Below are 20,632 nucleotides of genomic sequence, written 5' to 3'. Positions count from 1 at the left end.
CTGATGACCTCCAAGGAAGGGGAAACCCATGATAATCCAAAAAATAATGGAGGCAACATAAGTATCAGTTTCACTTGGAGTGAATTTTATTATTCAAAGTGTTTGTTTCTGAATCCTTGGATGACAATATGTTTACATTTTGAAAAGGAGACAATATTTTAATGATAGACTATTTCTACTAATCTGACTCAGGCCCCAGTAGAATAGCCCAATGGGGAAAATGTATGTGGAATGCAAGGCTTTACCTCACTCATGAGGTTCATGGCTTTTTACCAGTGTGAATTTTGTCATGCTTTTGAAAGTTGCTACAACATGCAAAGGCTTTATCACACTGATTACATTCACAAGCTTTATGTCCAGTATGACTTCTTTTATGCCTATGAAGTTGACCATCCTGTAAAAAGACTTTACCACACTGTTTACATCCATAATGTTTCTCTCCAGTATGTCTTCTTTCATGCCTGTGAAGGTCACTTTTGCATGCAAAGGCTTTAAAACATTGATTACATTTGTAGGGTTTTTCCCCAGTATGACTTCTTTCATGCCTGTGAAGATGACTGTTCTGTGAAAAGGCTTTACCACACTGATTACATTCATAAGGTTTCTCTCCAGTATGACTTCTTTCATGCCTTTGAAGATTACTGTTACGTCCAAAGGCTTTACCACATTTATTACATCCATAGGATTTTTCTTGATTACAGTTTACTTTATGACAGAAAAGATGACTAATCTGTGCAAGGTCTTTACTATGATTATATTCACACTCATAGGGTTTCTCCCCAGTGAGACTTCTTTTATGAGTATGAAGATTACTCTTCTGTGCAAAGGCTTTACCACATTGTTTATGTCCAGAGTGTTTTTCTCTAGTGTGACTTCTTTCATGCCTCTGAAGATTACTGCTGCACCCAAAGGATTTACCACATTTATTACATCCATAGGGTTTCTCTCCAGTATGACTTCTTTCATGTCGGTGAAGATGACTGTTACGTGAAAAGGCCTTACCACACTGGTGACATTCATAGGGTTTCTCTCCAGTATGACTTCTTTCATGCATTTGAAGATAACTGTTACATGCAAAGGCTTTACCACACTGATTACATCCATAGGGTTTCTCTCCAGTATGAATCTTTTCATGCCTGTGAAGATGACTTTTATATGCAAAGGCTTTACTACATTGATTACATTCAAAGGGTTTCTCCAATTTAACTCTTTCATGTATTTGAAGACAGCTGGGGCATGCAAAGGTTTTACCACATTGATCATATTCATACCTTTTCTCTCTAGTATGAGACCTAGGTACTTGATGAAGACTATGAGTTGCAAAGGCTTTATCACTTTGATTATCTTCATAAAGTCCTATTTCCAAATGAGTTCTTTGGTATAACTGTAAAGATAAATTAGACTTAAAGGCTTTATCATGTTGATTACATTCAGAGAGATCCTCTTCAATATTGGTTCTTTTGTGTGTTTGAAGATACCTATGATGGCTAAAGACTTTATCATTTCCTTTTCCCACCAGAATTTTTTCACATCCTTGAAGAGAACTGGAAGAACTCAGAGCTTTACCACTGTGGTTACAGGCGTCACATTTTTCTATACTGTGAGGCACACGGCAAGTGCAAAGTGAACCAGGATAGACAGATAAAGTTCTGCATTCCTTGTACTCATGAGGTTTCTCTCCAGTGTGAGTTTGTTGATGCACTGCTATGGAAGTTACTTGTAAACTTATATCACAGTCATCATGTCTTCTCCTAGTGGGGACCACTATGTATCTTCTAGTTGTTCTGGAGGAGACAGGAATACATTGCTTCTTTTTATATCCCTTATCCTCCCGTGGCTTATATCCAGAGTGACAGATGATATACCTATTAAATGAAAGATAACAAATAAAGGATTTTCACATTGCATTTACATAGTCTAACCATTTGTGTCTCATAGATACAAATAGGTATAGGGATTCAGGCTTGTCAACCACAACAGCCTTCTTTCTTTCATGAGCTGTTTCACCAAACTAGGGAAAATGACTATACGTATATGAGAAACACTAGCTTTAATATGCATGATTTGCTTATAAAAGATCTTAGATATACACTAATTTCCTTAATAATGTGTATGCCTTTTACAATAATTAGGTAATAAGTGAATAGACAGTTCTATATAATGTTCTCACATGTAAATGACTTAAAATCATGACATCTATTACAGCATTGTTTCCTAGTCTCTGGATTCATTCTTGTTTGGGTGAGGGAGTATGATGTTAGACTCAGCTTCTCTTCATAGAAAGAGAAAACTTCCTGGCTGTCCTGGAACTCACCCTGTACCAGGCTAGAACCTAACTTTTAGAGACCTGCCTGCCTCTGCCTCCTGAGGGCTAAGATTAAAGGCATCTGCCACCAATGCCCAGCTTCTTGTATTGCTTCTGTCTTTGTTAGGGTTTCCATTGCTATAAAGAGACACCATGACCACAGTAACTCTCAAGTTTAGGCTATTATAGTCACAGAGGGAAACATAGTGCCATAAGGTAGGCATGGTGCTGAAGACTAGAGTTGAGGGGTCTACATCTTAATTCTGAGGCAACAGAAAGAAATACAGTATCACTGGGCATAGATTAAGCATAGAAGACCTCAAAGCCTACCTCCACAAGAACAAACCTCTTCCAACAAGGGCATACCTCCTAATAGTACCAATCACTATGGGCCAAGCATTAAAACACATAATTCTATGCAGGGCAAACCAATTCAAACCACCACAGTTTCTTAAAGAAATGTTCTACACACAATGATCACCTAACTGACATTGAGATAAATGTTGTTGTGAGACTTTTAATAATCAGCACAAAGCTGCGTTTTATTACAACTTCAGTGTACCACCTAAACCCATGGTAGTCCACTCTATACCCCAAAAACTATCTTTTTCCCCATAATTCATGACACAACATACCTGTCTCCCAGGAGATCTGTGATAGCCAGGAACACAGCTGAACTCTTTCACAGGAGTTCTCTCATGACTAGGAACACAAACTGACACACCTGCTCCCAGACCCCCAAATCAGCCTGTTTCCCAGGAGGTCTGTCTAACTAGGGACACAAGGCACAGAGACACAGGAGGCTTTCTCTAAGACACAATTGCATGTTTACCAGGAGGTCAGCTATAACTTAGGTCACACAGTTTTATCTGCCTCTAAGGAGGCCTCTAAGGAAGCCTGCTACAGTCTATGACATCCAGGCCGGTTAAAAACCAGAGGAAAACAGATGGCAAAAGGCAAGCACAAGAACATAAGCAACAAAATCCAGTAAAATATGGAACTATCAACACCCAGTTCTCTTGCCACAGCAAGCCCTGGATACCCTAACACACCTGAAGAGCAAGATTCTGACCTAAAATCCCATCTCATGAAGATGATAGAGGCCTTTAGGGTGGATGTAAATAACCTAGTTAAAGAAATGCAAGAAAACACAGGCAAACAAGTAGAAGCCCGTAAAGAGGAAACAAATGAATATGTTAAAAAAAATACAGGAAAATACAAACAGGTGAAGGAACTGAAAAAAAATGATACAAGACCTAAAAATGGAAATAAAAAAATTAAAGAAATCACAGATGGAGGCAACCCTAGAGATGGAAAACCTAGGAAAAAGATCAGGAACTACAGATGCTAGCATCACCAATAGAATACAAGAGACATAAGAGAGACTCTCAGACATAGAAGAAAAAAATACCAACACATCTGTCAAAGCAAATAAAAAGGGTAAAAAGTTGCTAATCCAATGCATTCAGGAAATTTGGGACACAATGAAAAGACCAAGCATAAAAATAATCAATGAAGATTACCAGTTCAAAAGGCCAGAAAACAACTTCAACAAAATCATAGAAGAAAACCTCCCCAACCTAAACACTAAATGTACAGAACAAAGAAAGGATATTAAAAGCTATAGGGGCAGACCTTGGGCACTGGCTCCGCACTCAATCCCACAATACACAGAGGAAGCCCGTCACCCAGGTGCTCTAACATGCTTAGAATCACAAGTGAAGAGGACACAACATCTGTATCAATACCAGGAATAACTGGGTCACCCTGGACCCAGTGACGCAGGAACCCTCACCCAGCCAGTAGCATGGGTCCCTTCCTTGAGCCTTGAACAAACCTTGGGCATGGGATACACACCCAATCCTATAACACCCAAAGTGCTCTAACATGTCCAGGACCACAGGATCACAGAGGAAGCTCCATTCCCAGGAGATTGGACACACCCAGGAGCACTGGAGCTCTGACACATCAGAAACATGGTCACACTTGGACTTCAGTATCTAAGAGGCAGCTTGACTCCCAGGAGCTCTGATACACTCAGGATCCCAGGAGCCCAGAGACACCTGGACTCTGAGGGGTTCTGACATAATCAGGATTTCAAGAAGGACAGACTCCAGTCAGAGACACCTAGGGCAGGTAGCACTAGAGATAACCACATGGCGAGAGGCAAGCATAAGAAAATAAGCAACAGAAACCAAGGCTACTTGGCATCATCAGAACCTAGTTCACCAACTACAAGTAGTTCTGGATATTCCATCACACCTGAAAGCAAGATTTGATTTTAAAATCACATCTCATGATGATGATAGAGGACCTGAGGAAGGACATGAATAACTCCCCTAAAGAAATACAAGAGAACACTACCAAATGGGAGAAGGAACTGAACAAAACCATCCAGGATCTAAAAATGGAAATAGACACAATAAAAAAATGACAAAGAGAGACAGCCTTGGAGATAGAAAACCTAGGAAGGAGATCATGAATAATAGATGCAGCATCAGCAATAGAATACAAGAGATAGAAGAGAGAATCTCGGGGGCAGAAGATAGAATAGAAATCATTGATACAACAGTCAAAGAAAATGCAAAAATCTCCTAATGGAAATTATCCAGGAAATCTAGGATACAATGAAAAGACCAATCCTAAGAACAATAGGCATAAAAGAGAGTAAAGATTCCCAAATTAATGGACCAGTAAATATCTTCTATAAAATTATAGAAGAAAACTTCCCTAACCTAATGAAAGAGATGAACATGAACATAAAAAAGCCTACAGAACTTCAAATAGACTGGACCATAAAAGAAATTCTTCCCATCACATGAGAGTCAAAACACCAAATGCACAAAACAAATAAAGAATATTAAAACAGTAAGGCAGAAAATGGTCAAGTAACATATAAAGGCAGACTAATCAGAATTACACTAGACTTTTCAAGAGACCATGAAAGGTAGAATATCCTAGGCAGATGCTATACAGACCTTAAGAGAACATAAGAACATAAATACCAGCCTAGGTTACTATATCCAGCAAACTCTCAATTACCATAGATGGAAAAACCAAGATATTCCAGGACAAAACCAAATTTACACAATGTCTGTCCACAAACCCAGCCCTACTAAGGATAACAGACGGAAAACTCCAACACAAGGAGAGAAACTACACCATAGCAAAAGCAAAAAAATAATCTTCTTGAAAAACGAAAGAAGATACCCACACAAACATAATATCACCTTTAATAACAAAAATAACAGCAAAACAACCAGTATTCCTTAATATCTTTTAGCATCAATAGACTCAATAAAAGACACAGACTAACAGACTAGATATATAAACAGAACCCAGCATTTTGCTGCATACAAGAAATATACTTTAGTGACAAAGACAGATGCTTATACCTAAACCGCACAAATACCCAACAAAAAAAGAGAACCTCAGACCACTCTCATTTATGAATATCGATGCAAAAATACTCAATAAAATTCTTGCAAACCAAATCCAAGAACACCTCACAATGATAATCCATCAAGATTAATTAGGCTTCATCCCAGGGATGCAGGGATGGTTCAATATTCATAAATCCATCAACGTAATCCACTATATAAACAAACTCAAAGGAAAACAAAAAAAAAAAAAAAAAAAAAAAAAAAAACCCCACATGATCATCTCATTAGATGCTGAGAAAGCATTTGACAAAATTCAACTCCCCTTCATGTTAAAAGACTTTGGAAGATCAGAAATTCAAGGCCCATACTTAAACATAGTAAAACCAATATACAGCAAACCAGTAGCCAATATCAAACTAAATGCAGAGAAACTTTAAGCAATCCCACTAAGGATGCCCACTCTCTCTACCTGTTCAAGTATTCAAAGGCCTAGCCAGAGAAATTAGACATCAACAAGAGGTCAAAAGATACAAATTAGAAAGAAGTAAAAATATCACTATTTGAAGACGATGTGATAGCATACTTAAGCGAACCCCAAAATTCCACCAGGCAAATCCTAAACCTGATAAACAACTTCATCAAAATGGTTGGATATAAAATTAAATCAAACAAATCAGTAGTCTTCCTCTACTCAAAGAATATACATGCTGAGAAAGAAATTTGTGAAATGAAACACTTTACAATAGACATAAAGAATATAAAATACCTTGGAGGCCACTTGGAACAGCAGAGATTTGGGGACACAGGTCAGGTGATATTGTGCTGTGAGTAACCAAAGTGCAGAGAGAGCTAGGCTGGAGCACAGGGGAAACGTGCCCCTGCGGCCCACAGTAGGGCAGGACCTCTGGCAGAGGAACTCGGATCCACTTAGAAAGCCAGTGTGCGTGGACCAAACACCCAGGTCCTTTGCCACCGGGAACAACAGAGATCCTGGGACACAGGCCAGATGAGATTGTGCTGTAAGTAACCAAAGTGCAGAGAGGAGTAGGCAGAGCATGCGGAAAATGACCCCCTGCAGCCCACAATAGGGCAGGACCTCTGGCAGAGGGACTCAGGGTTTGCCCAGAAAGCCCGGGCTCACAGAATAAACACACAGGCCCAAAGTAAGGCACAGGCCCTTGTCAGTGGGAACCCGGATCTTCCCGGGAAAGGCTCTGCAGGCCCTCTTACACCTGGACCAGAGGGGAGTCTGGCACATAGGACAAGGGAGAGCACACCAGGAGTTCTCAGAAGCAGAAAGTACTGTGCTATCCGGAAATGCGTCCATTGTGGCCTAGGGAAAGAGCCAGGTTCCTGCAAGTAGTACTCAGGACCTGTGGGCACAGGGCTGAGCTACCAAAACAGTCTCACAAGAGCTCCCACACCTGAGTCCACAAAGACAGAGCTGAGTCACTGCTACCAGAACTCATTGCTTGCCCACTAAAAGGCGAACACTCAGAAGCAATTTTCTTCCTGAGTCCACGGGCCCTAAGATCCACAGGAGAGACAGGTTCCAGTAACTGACAACTAGACCACGTATAATCACAGGTAACACGATGGCAAGAGGTAAACAAAAGAACTTAAGCAATGGAAACCAAGACAACCTGGTAACATCAGAACACAGCTCTCCTACCACAGCAAGCAGTGGATTACCAAACACTCCAGAAAAAAAAGACTCAGACTTGAAATCATACCTCAAGACAATGATGGAGATCTTTGAGAAGAGTGTGAAAAACTCCCTTAAACAAGCACGGGAGGACACACATAAACAAATAGAAGGTTTTAAAGAGGAAACATGAAAATCAATAAAAAAAAAAAAAAACTCAAAGAACAACAGGAAAACACAACCAAAAAGATGAAGGAATTGAAAATGGAAATAGAAACAATAAAGAAAACACTAAAAGAGACAACAATGGAGATGGAAAACCTAAAAAAGAAATCAGGAGTCACAGTTACAAGCATCTCCACAGACTATAAGAGACAACATTGAAAACAGACAAAACATTCAAAGAAGATGCAAAAACCAAAAAGCTCCTAACCCAAAATGTCCAGGAGATCCAGGAAACAATGAGAAGACCAAACCTAAGGATAATAGGAATAGAAGAGGGTGATGAATATCAACTAAGAGGCACAGTAAATATCTTCAACAAAATCGTAAAAGAAAACTTCCCTACCCTTAAGAATGAGATGACCATGAGCATAAAAGAATCCTACAAAACTCCAAATAGATTGAACCAGAAAAGAAATTCCTCCCAACATATAATAGTCAAAAGGCCAAGTGTTCATAACAAAGAAAGACTACTAAAACCAGTAAGGAAAAAAGGACATGTAACATATAAAGGCAGACCAATCAGAATTACACCCGATTTCTCAACAGAGACGATGAAAGCTAGAAGATCCTCTACATCATACAGACCCTAAGAGAACACAAATGTCAGCCCAGGCTACTATACCCAGCAAAACTCCTAATCACCATAGATGGAGAGACCAAGATATTCCAGGACAAAACTAAATTTACACAATATCTGACCACATATCCAGCACTACAAAGAATAATAGGTGGAAAACCCAATACAAGGACAGAAACTACATCCTAGAAAAAACAAGAAAATAACTAAGCAAGAAAACCAAAAGAAGAAAGACACACAGACACAATTCTAACTATAAAAGCAAAAATAGAAGAAAACAGCAACCACTATTCCTTAATATCTGTTAACATAAATGGACTCAATTTCCCAATAAAGAGACATAGACTATCAGACTGGATACATAAACAGAATCTAGCATTTTGCTGCATACAGGAAACTCATCTCAGAGACAAAGACAGACACTATCTCAGAGTAAAAGGCTGAAAAAAAAAAAAACCTTCCAAGAAAACGCCCCCCAAGAAACAAGTTGGAGTAGCCATTCTAATAGTAAATAAAGTAGATTTCAACCAAAAGTTATCAAAAAAGATAAGGACACTTCTTACTCATTACAGGGAAAATTTATCAGGATGAATTCTCAATCCTTAACATATATGCTCCAAATACTAGAGCACCCATATTCATAAAAGAAACCCTACTAAAGCTCAAAACATACATTGCATCCCACACAATAATAGTGGAAAACCTCAACACCCCACTCTCATCAATGGACAGATTATGGAAGCAGAAATGAACAAGGATGCAGTGAAACTAGAAGAGGTTATGAACCAATTGGAATTAATAGACATCTACAGGACATTTCACCCTAAAACAAAAAAATACACCTTCTTCTCAGCACCTCACGGCACCTTCTCCAAAACTGACCATATAATCGGTCACAAAATAAGCCTAAATAGATATAAGAAGATTGAAATACTCCCATGCATCCTATCAGATCAACATGGACTAAGGCTGGTCTTTAATAACACCTAAAGAAATAGAAGCAGTAATCAAAAGCCTCCCAACCAAAAAGAAGCCCAGGACCAGATGGGTTCAGTGCAGAATTCTAGCAGACATTTTTGACAACCTAATATTCCACTTCTGGGTATATACCTCAAAGAAGCTCCAACATATAACAAAGACACATGCAGCACAATGTTCATAGCAGCCCTATTTATAATAGCCAGAAGCTGGAAAGAACCCAGATGTCCTTCAGTAGATGAATGGATACAAAAATTGTGGTATATTTACAGAATGAAGTACTACTCAGGTATTAGAAAGAATGACTTTATAAAATTCCTAGGAAAATGGATGTATCTAGAGAGTATCATCCTGAGTGAGGTAACCTAGTCACAAAAAACAGACATAATATGCAGTCACAGATAATTGGATATTAGCCCCAGAAAACTCTTTATACCCCAGAAACAACTCACAGGCCATATGAAGCTCAAAAAAAAAAAAAAAAAAAAAAAAAAAAAAAAAAAATCCAAAGGCCAAAAAGTGAAAGCCTCAGTCCTTCTTAGGAAAAAAAAATATGTGTATAGCACCCTCTCAGAGTATGGCATACCTGGACCTCAAATCATTAATAATTCAAGAGCTAAGAATAGCTCTTTTGGCAATCTTTGGTATTCAAAATCATTATGTTTAATCTATACACACCAAGAAAACTCTGACTGTTTCCGTGTTATGTTCTGTTCTACATGTACTTTATGCTTATGGTAACTAGTAAGATTTCAATGCAAACTATCAAACCTCTAAAAGAATTAAGTACTAACAAAAATATATTCATATAGTGTTATGCCAAAATGCTTTAAAAATCTGTATATGTATCTCTCTTTTTAAAATAAAGTTGTAAGAAAAAAAAGAATAGAAAAAAGTAGAAAAATATAGTAGAAAGAATATAGTAGTGTTTCCATTTTCCTTTTTGAATACATTTTTATATTTTACTAAATACATTATGCAATATATTTTATGATATTCTTTCCCCCAACTCCTCTCAGGTACTTCTCCAACTATAGCTCCCTGTGACAGTTTGAATATGCTTGGCCCAGGGAGTAGCATCCTTAGGACGTGTGGCCTTGTTAGAGGAAGTGTGTCATTGGGTTCAGAGAGCTTTCTGCCAGCTATCTGAGGATGCCAGATTCTCCTGGCTGCCTTTGCAACAAGATGTAGAACTCTAGACTGACAGGAGCCTGATATGGATGTCTGCTCAGAGGCTATGCCAGAGACATAGTAATACAAAGGAAGATGCTTGCAGCTAACCATCAGAATGTATATGGGGACCCCAATGAAGGAGTTAGAGAAAGGAGTGAAGAAGCTGAAAGGGTTTGCAACCCAGGGGAAGAACAACAGTATCAACCAACCAACAACCAACCAACCTTTCAACTTCCCAGAGCTCCCAGGCACTAAAGCACCAACCAGTGAGTATATATGGAGAGACCGATGGCTCCAGCTGTATATGAAGCAGAGGATGGCATTGGCTGACATCAATGGGAGAAGAGACCTTTTGTCCAGTGAAGGATTGTTTTCTCAGTGTAGGGGAATGCCAAGGTGATGAGACTGGGAGTGGGAGCGCCTTCATGGAAGCAAGGGGGTAGGGATAGGAGAGGTGGGAAGAGGATAACATTTGAAATGCAAATACATAGAATATCCATTAAAAATGATAAAAAAATACCTTGGGGTAATTCTAATCAAGGAAATGAAAGATCTATATGACACTTCAAGAACTTCAAGTTCCAGACAAAGTTATTAAACAGGTTGGCAGCCAATGACAGGTAAGATTCTGCACAGAGCCTTCCCAACCTAAGACAGAAATGCATTGCTTTTGATAATGCATATTTGAATATGGGAAAGGAAAACAGTTCTCAGAACAACCTAAGACAAGTGCAGTCTTGTTTATAAAAATAAAATAGGGAAATATGTGGAGAGCTTTTGGGGTCACCTCGTAGAAATTTGGTAGGAATTTGAGCTTGGCTAGGACTCAGGAAGTAGGCTCAGATAAGAGTATTTATATTTGGACTAATAGAAAGCTCAAAGTAAACTCAGTCGAAGAGGACTGAGTAGCATTTGTTTTATTTTGGTAATTCTGATAATCCCCTAGAAACAGTGATCATGGGACTTTATTTCTTTGTTTGTTCCTTGACCTAAAGCCAACTGCATTCTTTGAATGTACAATGGTATAAAAGCAGGCTGGAGTAATATTATAGTATTTTCTAATTATCTTTTTCTTTTCAACCCTCACTCTCTGCCTTGAGACCCAGTTGACTGAGTGAGCTGCTTAGTTACCTAATAAAATAAACTTTCAACCAAAAGTTATCAAAGGAGATGGGGAAGTACACTTCATACTCATCAAAAGAGAAAAATTCACCAGGATGAAATCTTAATTCTGAACATATAAATGCATCCATGTTTATAAAAGAAACTTTACTAAAGTTCAAAACACTTTGAACCTAACACAATAATGGGGGAGATTTCAATACCCCATTCTTACCAGTGGACAGGTCAAGAAAACAGAAATTAAACAGAGACACAGTGTAACTCACAAGAGTTATGAGTCAAATGAATTTAACAGATATCTATAGAACATCCCCTCACCCCCGCGCACAGAAAATATAGCTTCTTTGCACACCTTATGGAACCACCTCCAACACTGACCATATAAGTGGACACACAACCTCAACAGATAGAAGAAGGTAGAAGTAATCCCACATGTTCTATCAAACCACCTCAGATTAAGGCTGGATTTCAATGAAAACAAAAACAACAGAAATCCCACATTTTCATGGAAACTAAACAACCCTCTATTCAATGATAATTTGATAAGGGAAGGAATAAAAAAATTAAAGACCTTTTAGAATTCATTGTAGATGAAGACACAGCATACCCAAACTTACAGGATATAATGAAAGCAGTGCTAAGAGGAAAATTCATACCATCAAGTGCCTTCATAAAGAAATTGGAGAAACCCTACACTAGTCAGTTAACAACACACCCGAAAGGTTGAGAACAAAATGATGCAAACACACCACAGAGAAACATGGCAGGAAATAATCAAACTTAGTGCTGAGATCGACCAATGACTAAAATACCAAGAATCAATAATATGAAGTGCCAGTTCTTTGAGAAAAGTCAAGACGATAGATAAATTTTTAGCCAAACTAAATAAAACACAGAGAGTTTCCAAATTAACAGAATCAGAAAAGGGAGACATAACAACAGGAAATTGAAGTTAATTTTTTTTACCTCAGCAGATATTACTACAAAAGTTTCCAGCAGACAAAACTGGAAAATCTCAAAGAAATGCATCATATTCTAGACAGATGGCACACATTAAAGTTCAATTAGGATTGTGTAAACAATCTAAACAGTCCATTAACCCCCAAGGAAATAGAAACTGTTATTAAAAACCTCCCAACCAAATCCAGCCCAGGATCAGATGGTTTTAGGGCAGAATTCAACCATACCTTCAAAGAAGAGCCAATACCAATACTCCTCATACTATTCAACAAAACAGAAACAGAAGGAGCACTTCCTTCTATGAAGTCATTGTTACTGTGACACCTAAACCACACAAAGATCCAACAAAGAAAGAGAATTTCACACCAATTTCACTTATGAATACAGATGCAAATTGCCCAGTACCCTACAAAGAAAGAGAACTTCAAACCAATTTCTCTCATGAACATCAATGCAAAATTACTCAATAAAATTTTTGCAAACAAAATTCAAGGACACATCAAAACCATCATTCACCACAATCAAGTAGGCTTCATCTCAGGGATGCAGAGATTCCATCCATGTAATCCAGCCTATACACAAACAAACAAACAAATCAATCACATGGTCATGTCATTAGATGCTGAAAAAGCCTTGAACAAAATACAACACCTTTTATGTAATATGTCTTGGAGAGATCAGGAGTTCACAGCACATACCTAAACATAATAAAAGCAACACACAGCAAACTAACAGCTAGCATCAAATTAAAAAGAGAGAACCCAGAAGCAATCCCACTAAAAACAGGGACAAGACATGCTACTCACTCTTTCTGTATCTATTCAGTGTAGTACTTGAAATTGAAGCTAGAGCAATTAGACAACAAGAAGAGATCAAGGATATATAAATTTGAAAGGAAGAAGTCAAGATATTACTATTTGTGGATGATATGATAGTATCCATGATAGACCCAAAAAAGGAGCTGAGAACTCCTATAGCTGATAAACAACTTCAGCAATGTGGCTGGATATAAAATTAAACAAATCAGTTGTCTTCCTTAAAATAAATGATAAACAGGCTGAGAAAGAAATTAGAGGAACAACACCCTTCATAATAGCCAAATAATATAAAATATCTTGTTGTAACTCTAACAAAGCAAGTGAAAGGTTTGTATGACAAGAATTGCAAGTCCCAAAGAAAGAAGTTAAAGAAGGCATCAGAAGATGGAAAGACAGTCAATGTTCCTGGATCAGTAGGGTCTTATGAAAAGCAATCTACAGATTCAATGCAATCCCCATTAAATTCCAACACAATTCTTCAAAGATATGGAAAGAGCAATTCTTCACTTCATATGGAAAAACAAAAAGCTCAAGACTGGCAAAACAATCCAGAGAAATAAAAGAAATTGTGGGGGAATCACCATCCCTGACCCCAAGCTGTGTTACACAGCAATACTGATTAAAAAAAAATCTCATGGTACTGGTATAGAGACTCACAGGTTGATCAATAAAGTAGAATTGAAAACCCAGAAATAAACCCACATTTGATCTTTGACAAAGAAGCCTAAATCATACAGTGGCAAAATGAAAGCATCTTTAACAAATGGTGCTGGTCTAACTAGTGGTCTGCATGTAGAAGAATACAGATTGATCCATATTTCTCACTTTGTGCATAGCTAAAATCCAAGTGGATCAATGACCTCGACATAAAAGCAGATACACTGAATGGAACAGAAGAGAAAGTGGGAAACAGCTTTGAACACATTGGCACGTGGGAAATTTCCCTGAATGGAACACCAATGGCTCAGGCTCTAAGATAAATGGAACTTCATGAAACTGCAAGGCTTCTGTAAGGCAAGGACACTGTCAACAGGACAAAATGGCAACCTTCAGATAGAGGATAGATATTCACTGACCCTACATCCAACAGAGAGCTAATATTCAAAATATGTAAGGAACTTAAGAAGTTAGACTCCAACAAATCAAATATACCAATTAAAAATGGAGCACAGAGCTAAATAGAGACTTCACATCAGAAGAATCTCCAGTGATGAGACACACTTAAAGAAATGCTCAACATCCTTAGTCATTAGGGAACTACAAATCAAAATGACCCTGAGATTCCACCTTACACTAATCGGGATGGCAAAGATCAAAATCTCAAGTGATAACACATCTGGTGAGGATAAAGAAAAAGAGGAACACTCCTCCACTGCTGGTGGGGTTGCAAACAGGTACAACCACTCTGCAAATCAATATGGCAGTTCCTCAGAAAACTGAAATGGTTCTACCTGCAGACCCAGCTATACCATTCCTGGGCATATATCCAAAATATGTTCCACCAAACCTCAAGGACAGGAAGTTTACCCACTGCTATGTCCATAGCAGCCCTTTTCACAATAGCCAGAACCTGGAAACAACCCAGATGTTTCTCAACTAGGGAATGGATACAGAAAATGTAGTTTATTTGCATAATGGGATACTATTCAGTCATTAAGAACTAGGACATCATGAATTTTGCAGGCAAACGGATGGAACTAAATATCATCCCGAGTGAGGTAACCCAGACCCAAAAGGACATGCATGGTATATACTCATTGATAAGTGGATATTAGCCAAAATGTACAGAACACCTATAATACAACTCACAGACCATATAAACTTTAACAAGAAGAAATCCAAAATGAGGATGCCTCAATCCCTCTTTGAAGGGGGAACGAAACAATCATGGAGGCAGAGAGAGGGAGAGGAGGATCACATATGGGGCAAGACAGGAGAGAAGCCCAGAGGGACAGGAAAATAAATGAAAATATGCAGCTTTGGCTTATGGACAGGAGATTGGGGGTGTGTGTGAAGGAAACCTATAGAACATCCCAAAATGCCCAGCAGTCAGGAAATGGAACCTAAAGAGGTTACCTCCATCACACAGACAGGGACCCAATGGAAGAATATGGACACCCATTCAAAACTTTTGGCTCAGAATTATTCCTGTCTGAAGGAAATACAGGGATATAAATGGAGCAGAGGCTTAAGGAAATGTCATCCAGTGACCAGCCCTGACACGATTACTGGTATCACGCTGTGCATGCAGACAGGTACCTAGCATGGCTGTCCTCCAAGAGTCTCCATCAGCAGCTGACTAAGACAGATGCAGACACTTATGGCCAGCCATTTGATGGAGGCCAGGATTCCCATGAAAGACTTAATGGAAAAATTCAAAGAGCTGAAGAGGATGGCAACCCCACAGAAAGAACAACAATATAAACTAACCTGGACCCCTCAGAGCTCCCAGAGACTAAACCACCAACCAAAGAGGACTGGCCCACGGCCCAGCACATATGTAACAGAGGACTGCCTTGTCTGGCCTCAGTGGGATGTGCCTAATCCTGTAGAGACTTGATGCTTTAGGGAAAGGGGATGCTGAGGAGAGTGAGGTAGGGTGGGTTGTGGGTGTGTGAGCACTCTTCAGAGGCAAGGGGAGGGGTAATGTGGAAGGGAGAGAACATTTGGAATATAAATAAATAAAACAATTTAATAAAAGAATATGATCACTCCAAGAACCATTTTTTTTGGTGAGGAAATAAGAAAAACTTCAGGATACAATAACCCTTCTCAGATGCACATATATATCAGCTTGCACATGAAAATTACCTTTCATGTCTTCCAGAACTTTGGCAATGTTCTTTGATATTGCAGTCTTCCCATTTATAGCCTAAAATACAGTACCAGAAAATGTATATTAATAAAAATTATGCAAAACTGAAATTACTATCTTCAGTGACCCTTAGATCAATGCCTGTTTAACTTAGTGCACTCTTCATCTTCCAAGGAAAGATACATAAAAGAGCACCAATCTTCAAGAAAGGCTTGTCTCCTTAAGGTAAAAAGTGGAGGAAAAGTCTACTTCTTACCTATAGCAGTGAGGTTCCTGCATGTCTCCAGCATCACATCTCTGTAGAGACTCTTCTGGGAAGGATCCAGCAGAGCCCACTCCTCACGAGTGAAGTTCACATGCACATCCTCATAGGTCAGTGCAGCCTAAAATGTGCCACACAAATACATAACAGAGATGGTGTCGGTGTTGTTCACTGAGAATATATTTTCATAATTGTATCTTCTAGCCATATTAATTCCATGTAATAGAATTTCAAATGCAGTCACAAACTCATAAATGTATAATAAAATAAAAACGGATAAATATATATTGAAATAAAAACTGAGAATGATGCTGTTCATTTCTATATCAACTAAACAAGATACAGCATTGGAACACAAATGTATAGAACATATACATAAAGACATATAAACACAGCAACACTATTTAGTATATAACATCAAAAATGTATTAAAATTATAAACTTTAAAATGAATGGACAATATGGGCTTGGTGGTGCATGCCTTTAATCCCAAACTGCAGGAGAAGGAAACAAGCAAAACTGTGATTTCCAGGCCAGCCTGATCTATGTAGAGATTTTCTGGACAGCAAATGTCCAAAGAGCAAAGCAGAGAGGGAGCACAGGCGCTTACTTGAACCTCCTCCTTGATGGAAACATTCGCTCCAATTCTGTACTCTGTTATCAACACCTGGGTTTCCCCTTTTAAAATGTGAAGCTAATCTGATATTCCTACAAATCAGAGTTCTCAAAAGTATTAGTAAATGTGGATCCTAAAGAAACGTCAACAGATCACGTCACCTCATGCTTCTGAAGACCTGGATCAACCTCCAGCAGTCACTTGGAGGCTTCAAGCATTCTTAATTCCAAGTCTAAGGAATCCAATGCTCTCTTTGACCTCAGTGAACCGCAGCACACAGTGGTACGGATTCATGTATGCAAAAGCGCCATGCTCATTTCAAACATTAAAAAGAAGTAAACATATACACAAATATAGGAAAATGCTGCACACCAGCAATGACGCAGGAGGTCAGTGTCAATGCTGTGGATGAATGTGTGTATGCATCATGGTCGCTAAAGCTGGACAAGTACAAAAATCTAATTTGATCAGCTAAAAATATAAACACAAAAATATTACAATCAAGCCAGAAAAATGGCTTAACAGCAAAAGCAACTGTTTGGATTTTACCTTACATCTTTGATGGATGGAGTCTGTAATGATAATGACAGCATGGCTAAACAAAACGGAAAGGGCATGAGCAGTTTCAAGCACACAGAAAAGAGGAAGTAGGGTGAGCACGTAAGCACTGAACGTTCTTTTCCAGTTCCTTGCTGGTTTTCCAGGAAAGTTTCAGTCTTATTTTTGGTCCAGAATTTTTTTTTTTTTTTACATCTTTAAAGTGAAAACTATTCTTTTTTCTGTGAAGGGTAGCAATAGTTTGGGTTTTAATTTTACAAGATATCACAATCAAGAGATTGCCTTGAGTGTCACAAGAAACTTGGGCATTCTGATAGTATTGGGCCTGTCCTATCATCTGAGGATCTTTTGCAATGTGGGTTGACTGTGATCTCGTCATGGCCTGGGTCAAAATGTGAGTGAATGAAAAATCCTCCAAGTTTAATGATGTATTTGAGCATTTGTCTCTCTGGTTTGTGGCCTTCAGCGGGGCACTTATGAAACCCTTAGGAAGAGGAAGAAGTTAGTTCCTGGCTTCATGCAATGAGGTCGTTGTGTCTTCACTGTGGCAATGATTCTGCAAAGACAGATGGCAGCAACAGTGCTGAACTGAGACAAGAGGAAGACTCCTGACCTTCAAATCTTCCATCCTCTTCTTTAAAGAACAGTAGCATATGCATGAAACCACCACATGGAGTTCAGCAGATTCTGCAAGGGAAAGCTTTCTGAGGACTGTCTTGCCTTTTCCTTCCATAGTTAAACACTTTGCTGGGTGGTGTGGTACCTTCACAGCACATTTCCTATATGTCCAAAGACAAGCTGAGATCTCGTTAATGTCTCTAACCTCCCTGATAATCACTGCCACTATTTCAGCCACGATAGCCACTGAAACCTCCTAAAAACTACCTAGTGTTTTTCTGTTGGTTTGTTTGTTGTTGTGGTTTTGCTTTTCTAAACCACACAGGTTTCGTTTACTTCTGATATTTATTTAATTTATTGTTGTTCTTTTTCCTCTGTGGACCTCTATGAGTATAAGTCATCAGTAATACCCTCTCCATAGACCAATGTTTTGTAATTCCATTATACTTTCATTTAGCCTTATTCATTTTATAGGAAATGGGCAGATGAGAGAAATAATACATTATCACACTAAGAACCGAACTTAGTGACTGGTCTAGTGCTATGAGAAAGCACTATGAACAAGGTGACTCCTGTGAAGTTGACTGTAGTGGCAGAAGGTTAGTCCCTTATCATCTTGAGAAGAATAACAGTAGGCCGACACGGGGCTGGGTGCTACACTGTCAAATAGAGGTAGACAGGAAGAAATACCTTTGAAATGTCAAAGCCCAACTCCCGAGACATGCCTTAATGAGCAATGTAAATCTACTCCCATAAGGGCATACCTCCCTACTTCACACTACTAGTTTCATTAACTGGAGTCTAAGCATTCAAAGGCAGGTGCTGGATCGCTTTGAGAAACCATGTCGCATGTATAAATAAACAGAATGAGCTCTAAAGGAAGAGTGAAAGGTTTTGAGGGGGAAAAGAAAGAAAGAGGGAGCAAAAGGGGAAAGAGGAGAGGGAAAGAGAAAGAATAGCAAGAAATATTTCCTCCAAATAGGTTTCCTTAATATAACTGTCCTTACAGAATCCTAGAGATTAAACAGTTGGAAGGCTCCAAACTCAGGTTTAAGTACCTATATTTTCTCTGAGTTCATGGCATTATCCCTTGTTTCCCTCCCTACCCACTTCCTTCAGAGAACCTTGGAAACCCTGGATAAGGTTTGATCAAAGCAAAAAAGGTACTTTCTTGGTGTTTTGGTAGAAATTATATCATACAGAAACTGCTTTTCTAACTGTGTAACAGTGGCTTAAAAGCTAGTAAGTTTTTAAATTCAATTTAAAGTTGTAACCTGAAGGTCTTAAATTCCAGCCAACATGGAGAGTTACGGATTTATCTGAACACAGCCTAGACCATACCCAAATGGGATAAAATGGGGCCAAACAAAATCTGTGTGTAGAGACTGAATGATACTGTTTGGCTTCCTCAGTTCATCTGTGGTAAGACATAGATGGAGACCATGAAATTCTTTCCTCTGCCCCTTAGCTGTGTGGGGCCTCCCTGCCTAGGTATAGGTATTCTCTCATCCCATATTCATGCTGCCCTAGGTAAACCATATTTTTAAAGAAAAGTCTATAACTGTGCACATCTAACCTTTGGAAATGTGAATTCTACTGGAACTTGTGCCTGATGGAAGACTGGCTTGCCTTAGCAAGGAGCTGAAATAACCACGAGCAAAAAGCAACCATGTGGTTTGCTGCCATCTTGGCAATTATGTTAATATCATATTACAACAATATAGAAGTTAACCTATTAATTTTTAAAAATTCAGTAAAATGTTTAACAATTTATGCCAGTAACAACAGAAAACTGATTACAAAAGTCTTAAGTTTAAAAAATGACTGACACTGGATGGAAAAAATAACATAAATATCGACATTATCTGGCTTCGAACCTTCAAATATAACGACGGTGAAAATGCACTATCTGGAAAAGAACAGAGAGATCAACAGAACATATGAGAAGACTTAGAAATGAAAATAGAATTAAAATAGGTTAGAGAATAGAACACAAGGGAGGAAACCTAGTGAGTCTGCTCTTCCTAACACATGTGAATGGATCACAATGGCACTTTCATGCAAATATAATAACACAGACTATACACTGCACAAAATCAACTCCACTGGGATTCTACAAGTCAATGTGTAGTGCAAGGTGCAGAACTTTTAGAAGATTAAAACAAAAAAAGATTGCTCTCTGCCAGTTACTGAACTGCTTTCCATGGGGGCAATGAAAGGCCCTGAAGTGTGGTCACTGTATGGTGATGTCAGCAGCAAAGATGATCCCGCACAAGTGCTCCCACTCCCCACGCTCTACAGACACCAGGAGCTGAGCAAAGTTATTCATGGGTCCCGCTTCTGTCTGGGAGTTGCAGAGACCTCTCACAAGACCTCAGGAGACCTCCAGGCACTGCATGAGACCTCACAGGAATGCTGAAATGCAGTATATCTGACTCTCCCCACCTGTCCTAGGAAGGAACCCATATTTTCTCCTGTAGCTTTTCCTCATGAGAAGACTGTGGCCTCTCGCACCATGGTGCAACTTCTGAGTTGACAGAAGTCATGGGCACATAAGCAGCCCCTGCCTGAAAATCA

The 20,632-nt window shown here is 38.9% G+C and overlaps 1 protein-coding gene across 1 annotated transcript; it reads right to left on the bottom strand.

Annotated features, from left to right (window-relative positions):
• Positions 1-259: 259 nt before the first annotated feature.
• LOC308435243 (uncharacterized protein) lies at positions 260-18,778 on the bottom strand (the record flags this gene model as incomplete). The annotated part of the gene is made up of 5 exons (XM_080935925.1): positions 260-1,064; positions 1,272-1,865; positions 15,998-16,058; positions 16,258-16,384; positions 18,746-18,778. The coding sequence occupies 5 exons, from the start codon at positions 18,776-18,778 to the stop codon at positions 260-262; spliced, it is 1,620 nt and encodes a 539-aa protein (XP_080792051.1).
• Positions 18,779-20,632: the final 1,854 nt, after the last annotated feature.

This window comes from Micromys minutus, assembly GCF_963924665.1.
Source record: "Micromys minutus genome assembly, chromosome: 22".
Taxonomy (NCBI): Eukaryota; Metazoa; Chordata; class Mammalia; order Rodentia; family Muridae; genus Micromys; species Micromys minutus.
This window is presented reverse-complemented; position numbering and strand designations above follow the sequence as displayed.